Source organism: Spermophilus citellus, assembly GCF_964194105.1.
Source record: "Spermophilus citellus genome assembly, chromosome: 17".
Classification (NCBI taxonomy): Eukaryota; Metazoa; Chordata; class Mammalia; order Rodentia; family Sciuridae; genus Spermophilus; species Spermophilus citellus.
In genome coordinates this window covers 63429986-63440964 of record NC_138199.1, presented here as the reverse complement: position 1 = coordinate 63440964, position 10979 = coordinate 63429986, and the positions used below count along the sequence as shown (strand labels likewise).

At 39.4% G+C, this 10979-nt stretch overlaps 1 protein-coding gene across 9 annotated transcripts in view; it reads left to right on the top strand.

Moving 5' to 3' along the window:
- The first annotated feature begins 248 nt into the window (after nt 1–248).
- The window catches only part of STRADA (STE20 related adaptor alpha), a 36113-nt gene continuing 25382 nt past the window's right edge, over nt 249–10979 (top strand). The window contains exons 1-3 of one of the 9 annotated variants that reach the window (XM_081271135.1): nt 259–378; nt 4687–4787; nt 8744–8818. In XM_081271135.1, coding sequence (XP_081127261.1) covers nt 8783–8818 — 36 coding nt within the window. In that variant the 5' untranslated portion in view covers nt 259–378; nt 4687–4787; nt 8744–8782. Of the gene's footprint in view, nt 379–4686; nt 4788–8621; nt 8646–8737; nt 8819–10979 lie in introns of those variants that run through there. The other 8 variants (XM_081271140.1, XM_081271141.1, XM_081271136.1 and 5 more) reach the window with 8 other exon arrangements.

The window sequence follows — 10979 nt, the reverse complement described above, 5'->3', positions numbered from 1 at the left end:
GGAAAGGGGCAACAGGGAATCTAGGAACAGACTTCGGAGCTACAGCTCCTAGGAGATCACAGTACCAGCGGAAACCAAGGCAAGCCAGGCAGTGATTCCCACTAACGCGCGCCGGGGCGGAGCTTCCGTAAAAGGGCGGTGCGCTACTTCCGGGGAGGGGCGGAGCGTCCTCGCCTACTCAACTAGGGCCAGGCCGGGGCGGAGCTTCCCCACCCGCCGGGGGCGGGGCGGAGCTCGACCGGCCTCCCCGGGTCCCTCGACTGCGCATGGCACGTTGCGTGTCTCCCTCCCAACAACCGGCCTGGCGGCGGCGCGGCCACAAAACTGAGGAGGCGGAGCTGAGACCGAGTCGGGACTGCGCTCTAACTCCAGGACCAGGTACTGGGTGGCGGGGCCGCCTGGTGCGCTTCCCGGACCAGTCCTTCTCGCCCAGATACCGATTCCATCTCCTCAGGGGCGGGCCTTGGCCAAAGTGGCCATCCCTGCTCTCCCTCGCCTTCCGCCGGCCCCTTTTAACCCGCGTCCTGGGTTCCCGAAATGAGGGGCCGCTGCCCGAGAGTAGAATAGGCTTGGGCCCGACCGGGAGACGCCGGAGCGGAGTTGCGGATTAGGAGAAGCGAACTCCCGCCTTCCCTTCCCATTTACCTCTCCACCACGGGTTCCAGGTGGGGAACATAAGGCCAAATATCATTTTTGTTCTGCAAAGTAGCAGCAGATCCTGGTGCTCCGTCCCACACCAGAATCTCTTCCGAGGCAGGACAAGCAGCGAGTCAAGCCCCCATTAAGGACACAAGATCCGGGCGGCTCCCTGAATCGGCCAAAACGAAGAGGGATGATCATTGTCCTTTTAGTTTTTTACTTGGTTTAGTTTTGGTTTGGGGGGGGTACCAGGGATTGAACCCAGGGGCACTTTACCACTAAGCCACATCCCCAGCCTTTTTTTGTATTTTATTTAGAGACTTGGTCTCGCTAAGTTGCTGAGGCTGGATTTGAACTCGCATTCCGGTCTCAGCCTCCCAAACCAATGGGATTACAGGCGTGCCCACTGTGCCCGGCTTCTTTTTACTTTTTTAAAGAATATTTTAAACATCCACAGAGTTTTGAGGTCGGAGGTGGGGACCGGGGGTGAGGGGGATGAGCAGGAGGGCAGGGGATACGTTAAATAAAATTGTTCTTGGTTTTCAGGAAATAGGGAACTAACCTGTACGCCCAGCTTTTGCAAAGATCCTAGCATATATATTTTAATTTGACCCTCCCCCCACACACATACAGGAAAAGCCGTTGGAGTTGGTCTTCTTAAGGCGATATGTTGAAGTAGAACCGTCTTCCAATGTGTACACATTTTTTTTTTTTAATTCTTTTCTTTTTTCGTACTTGGAATTTGGTACCCAGGGCACTCTGCCATTGACCTGTATCCCAAGTCTTCTTATTTTTTTTTCATTTTAAGAGAAGGTCTTGTTAAGTTGCTGAGGAGGCTGGCCTCCTCACCTTCCACAGAAGCTGGATTGTAGGTGTGTGCAGCCACACCTGGGTCAGACATTTCTCTTCAAGGACTGATTATACTTTCTAGACACACCAAAGACTTTTACCAGAAAGTTGATGGAGAATTCAAATTTGATATCTGCTTTATGTCAGGAGCTTATTAATTCACATATTAGTTACTCTGCTGAATTCGTCAAATCTGTTACACACTTTTTTTTTTCTTTTTTTGTACCAGGATTGAACTCAGAGGCACTCAACCACTGAGCCACATCCCCAGCCATATTTTGTATTTTATTTAGAGACAGGATCTCACTGAGTTGATTAGTGCCTCCCCGGTTTCTGAGGCTGGCTTTGAACTTGTTATTCCCCTGCCTCAGCCTCCCCAGCCTCTGGGATTACAGGCATGTGCCACAGCACCTGGCCTGTTGCACACTCTTTAACCCAGTTTCCTAGAGGTATTCTGGCTCAAATTCTGTGTTTTGTGATCCCAGATATGGAGGAAGTTTCAGAACCAGTGACAAAAATAGAGAATAAGGGAAAAAATAATCAGTAAATAAATTCTTTCTGGGGCTGGGACTATGGCTCTGTGGTAGAGCGCTTGCCTAGCATTGTGAGGCACTGGGTTCAGTCCTCAGCACGACATATAATACATAAATTAAATAAAGGTCCACTGACAACTAAAAAAAAATTTTTTTTCTGTACCATTTGGTAGCTGGTCAGTCACTTTTTGCTAATCAGTTGATGTCATTTTATCTTTGCACACCCAGTCTTGAGCTTCAGCCTAGGTTTTGCTCTCACTGTGATTTTTAACATCACAAGCTTTGGAACAGATTTCATTAGTCCTTTATCATTTGGCTATGTGACTTTGAACTAAAGTTTTCCTGAACCTTAATTTCCCAAACTATAAAATGCAGCATGGTAATATTTAATGTGAGCTGATGTCTGCAAAACATTTAGTGCCTGGTACATAGTAAGTTTGCTATAAATGTTTGCTACTTCCTATAGCACAGGATACCTGAAGTGAGTACAGAGGGACAGGACAAAGTTAGCCAGATTGGGGACAGGAGGTGGTCCCATAGGGGAAGTAGGATATCTCAAGCATTTCCTTTGAGCTTCATTTCTTTCTTTTCAAGGGCCTTACCCTAAAAGTGTTCCTTCTCAATTCTTGTTTCCCATCCTTCTGCTTTTCTCTGATTATTTTCTCCTTTAGTGAATTTCAGTCACTCTCACAGCTTCAGCTGCTGACCCCCTAAGTCCATGTAGTCATCTCTAACCTTTCAATCATCCGTCCTATTTTTCTAAGTGAATACTACAACCTATTTATTCCTGTAATATATATCTATCTGTTTAGCCTCAGTATGATTTAAGAACTTGAATTCAGCCCGATGCAGTGGTACACTCCTGTAATCCCAGTGGCTCAGGAGGCTGAGGCAGGAGGATCTTGAGTTCAAAGCCAGTTCAGCAATTTAGCAAGGCACTAAGCAACTCGGTGAATCCCTGTCTCTAAGTAAAATACAAAATAGGGCTGAGGATGTGGCTAAGTTATTGAGTGCCCCTGAGTTCAATCCCTGGTACCCCTTTCACCCCTCAAAAATAAGAACTTGAATTCATCTTTACACCCAAACTACTTTAAAAAATATTATTTATTTATGTATCTTTAGTTTTTAGGTGGACATATTATTTTGCTTTTATATGGTGCTGAGGTTGGAACCCAGTGCCTCATGCATGCTAGGCAAGCACTCTACCACTGAACCACAACCCCAGCCCTACACCCAAACTACTTCTACTCTGAACTTTTCTATTCCTGTCTTTGAAACACTATTTCTTTCCCAATCACTTGGGTGCACACTCAAAAAGAAAAAAAAAAAATTGGAATGATCAGTCGTCTATAGGTAGGATGGGCTCCCCAATAAAGTGCTAAGTCTCTGGCATGGCAAGTTTTCACATAGAGATTAGATAACCATATATCCAGGATCTTGTAAAACATATTCTCCAAAGTGTAGGGAATGGGCTAAATGATGGTGTCCTTTCTAAATTACTTTATAATTTCTTTATTCTTCCTGCTCCCCTGTTCATCTCTCTTTTCTTTCTTGTTTTTTTTTTTTTTTTTTTTTTTTTTTTTTTTTTTGGAGGTGGGGGCAATACTGGGGATTGAACCCAGAGGTCTCTGAGCTACACTCCAGTCCTTCTGTTTATATTTTGAGCCAAGGTCTTGCTAAGTTGTCTAGGCTGGCCTCAATTTTGTGATCCTTCTTGTCTCAGCCTCCTGCATAGCTAGGGTTACTGACATGTCACTGCACTTGGCTCATCTCTCTCTTTCTCTCTCTCTTTTTTGGTACTGGGGATTAAACCCAGGGGTGCTTACCACTGAGCTACATTCCCAGCCCCCCCCCCCCCTTTTTTTAGACAGGGTCTCGCTAAGTTGCTTAGGGTTTTGCTGAGTTTGCCCAGGCTGGTTTTGAATTTACAGTCTTCCTGCCTCTCCCTCTAGAGTCACTGGGATTAAGTGTTGTACCACCACACTGGCTTCTCTGAGTTATTTTTACCTCTCCCCTTCCCCATTCTTGTGCAGAACATTCTTTGGAGAAACAAGATTTCTCAAATGTTAGTTAATGTGATGATCCACATATCAGCATTACTACCACCTGGGAGCAGGTTAGAACTGGCAGGCCTCATTCTGAAACAAAATTTGCATTTTAGTAAAACCCCTACATGATTTGCATACACAATAAAGTTTGAGAGACACTGTTTTATACCACTGTTGTGTGTTTGTCATCTTTCTGTTCAAAACCTACAGTGGCTTCCTACTGCCTGCTGAATAAAATCCATACTCCAGCATGCATTGAAGGCCTATAGATTGTCCTCATATATGTGGAATTCTGCTTCTGTAACTGCCCTCACGTTAATTGGAGAGTACATGCAAGGTGTTTGCAGTATGGCAGGTACTATTGTAGAAACTGGAAGACACACACCTGTAGACAGGACAACATAAGCATTAAATTAACCAGGAGCTTATGCTAGTTCTGGCTTGGAATTCCCATGTTTATTCATTCTCTTTTCCTTTCCAGTACTGGGGATTGAACCTGGGAGTGCTTTACCACTAAGCTACATCCCCAGGCCTTTTTATTTTATTTATTATTGGGGATTGAACTCGGGCACTCGACCACTGAGCCACATCCTCAGTGTATTTTGTATTTTATTTAGAGACAGAGTCTCACTAAGTGGCTTAATGCCTCTATTTTGTTGAGGCTGGCTTTGAACTCACCATCCTCTTGACTCAACTTCCCAAGCCACTGGGATTACAGGCATGTGCCACCATGCCCAGCTTTTTAATTTTTTTAATTTTTTATTTTTTTTTATTTTTTTTTATTTTTTTTTTAAAGAGAGAGTGAGAGAGAGAGAGAGAGAGAGAGAGAATTTTAATATTTATTTATTTTTTCTTAATTCTCGGCGGACACAACATCTTTGTTTGTATGTGGTGCTGAGGATCGAACCCGGGCTGCACGCATGCCAGGCGAGCGCGCTACCGCTTGAGCCACATCCCCAGCCCCTGCCCAGCTTTTTTAAATTTTATTTTTGAAACAGTTTTACTAAGTTGCTCAGGCTGGCCCTGAATTAGGGGTCCTCTTGCCTCAGCCTCCTAGTAGATGGAATGACAGGCATGTGTAGCAGAATTCCCACTTTTTTGAAGTCCTGTTTGATGTTCCAGGTTCACTACAGTTGATAGCATTCTTCCTCTTTGCTGAACTCTATAAGAAGTTACCCATTGCTAATTTCTACTTATACATTTCCCCGTCCTACTATTTGTTTCTACCACTAATTTATAAGCTCCTTACTTTCCAGGAATGTGTCATATCTTTTTGAGTTGCTAAGGCCAGGCACCAGGGCCCTGTCAGAGGATGTACACATTTAAGGATGATGAAACTGTGTGGTTATCCTTTGAGTCCCCTCCCTCAGCATACACTCTGTGTCTTTAAGATTAGCTAGAGGTGCCACACCCAGTCTAAGTGTACAAGCTTATCCATAATAGTTATTCTTTCTATTAGTGCTCTTAATGTAAATATCACATTATTCTAGTGCTAATACTTAGAGACAGTTTGTGGAAAGTGTATAGGATTTAGTCATGCTGGTCAAGACAGGCCTCCTTTTCACTTTTCTTCAGGATATTCATAGCCTTGAATACCACTAGAATCTTTTAAATATCATTTAAATCTGCTTTTAAGTAATGAAGTTATTTCTGGGATGGGTATAGCTTAATGGTAAAGTGCTTGCCTAGCATGTGTGAGGCCTTGTATTCAATCTCCAGCACTGCAGAATAAACAGAACTGTTTCTGTGTCTGTCCAGTAGTAATATTGCTAAAGAAAGGAAGCTATTTCTGTATCTGTTCACTAGGAATATTGCTTTGCTCATGTTTTATGGTGTTAACAAACGTGTGTGCGTGCATGTGTTTGCACTAGAGATTGATCCCAGGAGTGCTCTTTTACTGAGTTACATCCCCCGCCATTTTTAAAATTTTGAGACAGTGTCTCTAAATTGCTCAGGATGGCCTTGAATTTGCCATCTGATGCTGGGATTATAGTTGTACACATCATGCCTGGCTCAGCATAATGATTTTAATGTTATACAAAGTTTATTTGTAAAAATGAACTAGGAAAGTCCTTTAACATTTATGTAATGTATACTCTTAGTCCTTAGGTAGAGCTTCTCTCAGCCATCTCAAAAAAAAAAAATATATATATATATATATATATATATATATATATATATATATATATATGTTTTTATTAACTGTATCAAAGAAAACACATGCATGCAGTTTTAAAGATAATGGTACAATGAGCTAATAAAAGCAGTGGTCTCCTTGGAAAGAAGTATGTTAGCTTTGCTAGTCATTCCTCTTACTCTCTTCCCCTTTTATCTCACATCTCTGTCAACCAAACCTTTCCCTTCATATTATCAAACTCAAAGACATTCCAATTCTGTTCTATAACTATAATTAAGCATCATGCTTTGTCATTCCATTCTAAAACTTGAAAGCTAATAATGAATTATTATAATTTTTTAAGCATTGTTCACTAAAGAGCCAAGTGGTATTCTTCACTATAGTTCCATTGTGTTAACCTTGCCATTCAAGGTCAAGTGGATTGATCCTGCTATCTATCTATCTGTCTATCTATCTATTTATTTATTTACAGTATTGGGCCTTGTACCCAGGGCCTCACACATGGTAGGCAAGTGTTTTACCACTGAGCTGCACCCCCAGCTCTTTCTTTATCTTATTTTGAGAGAAGGTCTCTTGAACTTATGGTTCTTCTGCCTTAGCCTCCCAAGTAGCTGGAATGAGAGGTATGTACCACGATGCCAGGCTTGAAATGAAATTTTTTTAAAATTGTGAATTGTTGTTGAATTTTGTCAGATGCTTTTTCTTTATCTGTTGGGATGATTGTATTTTTTTTTCTCATTTACTTAGTTAATAAGGTAAAATTAAATTACTATTTTATTTATTTATTTTTGGCAGTACTGGGGCTTGAACTCAGGGCATTCTACCACTGAACTATATCCCCACCTCCCCCATTTTATTTTATTTTATTTTTTTAGTTGTCAATAGACCTTTATTTTATTTATATGTGGTGCTGAGAATCAAACCCAGGGCCTTACAGTGCTAGGCAAGCGCTCTACCACTGAGCCATAACCCCAGGCCAACATCCCCGACCTTTTACGATTTAATTTAATTTAATTATTTTAAGACAGGGGCTCACTAAGTTGCCCAGGCTGGTCTTGAACTTGCAATTCTTCTGCCTCAGCCCCCCAAATTACTGGGATTATAGGTATGCGTTACTGCACTGGCTGATTATTTTTTTGATTCCTTAAAATTATTCTTTCTTTATCAGCAACTAAAAAACCACTTTTTAATATATTAATTCTTGGGGTTTTTTTAAAATTATTGTTGTTTTGGGGATCAAGTCCAGAGGTGTTCTACCACTGAGCTACATCCCCAGCCCTTTTTTAAATTTTGAGACAGGTTTTCACTAAGTTACTGAGGCTGACCTGTCTCAGCCTCCTGAGCCACTGGAATTAACAGGCATAACCACTGTGCCTGGTTCATTTATTCATTTTGAATGTTAAATTAGTCTTTCTTTACTGAGATAAACCCTACTTGGTCATGGTGCATTATGTTTTTAGCCATTCTGGATATAATTTTTTTTTTAATTTTTTATTTTTTAGTTCTCGGCAGACACAACATCTTTGTTGGTATGTGGTGCTGAGGATCGAACCCGGGCCGCACGCATGCCAGGCGAGCATGCTACCGCTTGAGCCACATCCCCAGCCCCCTGGATATAAATTTTTAAACTATGACTGACAGATCAAATAAGATGGGATAGTGGAGAGAAGATACATTCAAGAAAGAGCAAAACTTCTTGGAAACTTTTGATTATGAATCGTTAATTTAATAAAAAATTATATTAGAACGATGTTGGGAGATTGAGGGTAGTAAGTAGGGTTGAGGAAGGTGAATAGAGCTTAGTTTTCATCTACCATGATAAGAAGTTAGTAGGTTAATGTCTAAGATGGATAAGTCATAGTCATATAGACATTATTTAAGGTGGTGATAAAAAGAAAATAAATAGCCAAAAGAATTGAAGGTAATTCCTTCTGGAAACAGGTAAGTGGGAGATTGGGTCAAGAGAAATTTAAAAATTAGAGAAAACCAAATAATAACTGGCTTCTCTTTTCTCATAGCAACTGCAGAATTTCAGCCAGGCATAATGGTGTAGGACTATAATCCCAGTGATTTGGGAGTCTGAGGCAGAGGATTGCAAGTCCTAGGCCAGCCTCAACAACTTAGCAAAACCCTATCTCAAAATAAAAAATAAAAAGGATGGGGAATGCAGCTCATTGGTAAAGTACCCCTGTGTTCAGTCCTCAGTATTAAAAAAAAAAAAAGAAGAAAAGAAAGAAATTTTAGAGTTTCAAGATGTACTTGACCAAAGTTTATCCAAGTTTATTGTCATTCAAAATTTCTCTAAACAAATACTTAGAAGCTAGCAACTTATAGATCTAGTGTAAGTTTTTGTTAATCAAAAGATATTTCTTTTTTTTTATCTTTATTTTATTTTTTATGTGGTGTTGAAGATCGAACCCAGGGCCTTGCACATGCTAAGTGAGTGCTTTACCGCTGAGCCACAATCCCAGCCCCTCAAAAGATATTTCTATGAAAGGATATTTGACTAACTCAACCTATTTCTGTTTTCCTTTTAGGTTTAAGTTTTTGAAAATAGATCTACATATTAAGAACTCATGTCTTTTCTTGTAAGTAAACCAGAGAGAATTAGGGTGAGTGTTTCCATTTTTCTGACTTTACTAGTTTTCTTGTTTAAAAAATAAAGTGTTTTGGCAGATGTCATAGGTGGGTTTTTTGTGTGATGCTCAGAATCATGCAGAAGTGAGGAATGTAGGAAGTAAGGTAGATGTTGCAATCTTTACTCCTGAGAGAACAACTTGCAGGCAAGAGACACAGTATGTACTGCCAGCCTGTCTAATGGGAAAAAAATAAGAAAGTATGAGCTGGATGCGGTGGCACACACCTATAATCCCAGCAGCTCAGGAGGTTGAGGCAGGAGGATAGTGAGTTCAAAGCCAGCCTTGGCAAATCCAAGAACTAAGCAACTCAGTGAGACCCTGTCTCTAAATAAAATACAAAATAGGGCTGGGGATGTGGCTTAGTGGTTGAGTGTCCCTGAGTTTAATCCCTGGTACCAAAAAAAGAAGGAAGATAGTGTCATATTTATGAATAAATATCACTTATAAGCTAAATGACTTAAAGTAGATACTATTTTTCAATGTAGATACTGTTAACGATCTATCTTTTCCTGTTTTTTTTTTTTTAAATGGGTTAATGTGTTTTTAAAATTAGTATCAAATTATAGCCAGGTGAGGTGATTCATAATAATCCCAGCTACTTGGGAGGCTGAGGCAGGAGGATTTTTTGAACTCTTGATTTCAACCTGGACAACACATAGATAGACTGCATCTCAAAAAAATAAATAAGTATCAAATTGCAATTACTGGGACCCTTTTTTATAAGTATAATCATTATTATTAACTGAAGACTTTAAAAGTCCACATGAAAAACTTACTATACCTTAAAACTTTCTAGACTAAAATAGGTTCAAGAACAAATATTGAATTTAAGTCTTTATAAGCTCTCATAATTCCTCAAGAGTATCCTCTTTTGTTTATTATTAAGTACTTAACTTCTGAATACAGTAGTAATTATCTAAAAAATTTAACAGTGTATAAATGGTATGAGACATGATTTTACTTTTTATTAAAACAAATTATATTTTGTGGTATAGTGCATATAAGTTCTATTTATATTAAATTTATTTATGGTGTTATTTTTTAAATTGGAAAAATGATTTAGAGAAGGACAAAGAATAATTTTATAGTTTCACAATCCATATTATGTAACTTATTTCAGAATGTTAGTTAATCTTTTTTTTTTTTTCCCAGTAATGGGAATTGAACCCAGGGGTACTCTACATTCCCCAAACCCTTTTTATTTTTTACTTTGAGACAGAGTCTTAGTAAATTACTGAGGCTGACCTCAAACTTGTGATCCTGCCTCAGCTTCCAGAGTCACTGGTATTATAGAGGTGTACCACCAAGTCTAGCTCTTTTTCTTTTATGTTTATGTGTATAAGAATAATTTATTTTTGTAAAGACTAAACATTGGTGTTAATTAAGAAGAAAAATTATCTCTCTCCTTAGCCTAAACTCTGCTCAGCGGAAAGAATGCTTCCATGCCAAACTTTAACACTAGTCTTTAAGTGAAATACAATCTTTAATTCCATTGCTTTTAAATACGAACTACTTCTCCATTTTAACCAAGTGAAGCCACTGATCAGTATAATGGAAATCTAATGCTCACTTGAAGTGGGCCAGTAAAGCAAACCATAGAGTGATCCTGCTAGTTTGGTCCTTGGGAAAATGGTAGACAATGTAAGCTTGGATGTCTTCAGAAACCCCAGTGGATAAAAGAATATGCAACTTACTGTGTTTCCTTTGCAAACTAATGGAGGCTTGTGAAGAGCTATTGTTTCATTTTTGTTTTCTATGTTTTGATTCCAGTAACACTATTCAGATTGGCATTTATGATTCAAGTCATCTGTAAATAGATAGCTATAGAATGAATAAGATGGAAGAAAATGTAATTTTTACATATAGGAAAGACAAGGGCATATTTCATTAGTAGTAATATATATTTATCATCTCTCAGATTTTAGGATTAGTTGACCTTTTACCTAATATTAGGTAAAGAGGAATTGAGAAAGGAATTAGTCTATTGTTTTTAGCTGATTTCAAGATTCTTTCAAAACTTCTATAGAAATGTATCCTAACTATACTGCATGATTCTGGTTGTTGTTGTTGTTGTTGTTGTTTTGTTTTGTTTTGTTTTGTTTTTTTTGTAGTTGTGGTTTTGTTTGTCTTTCTA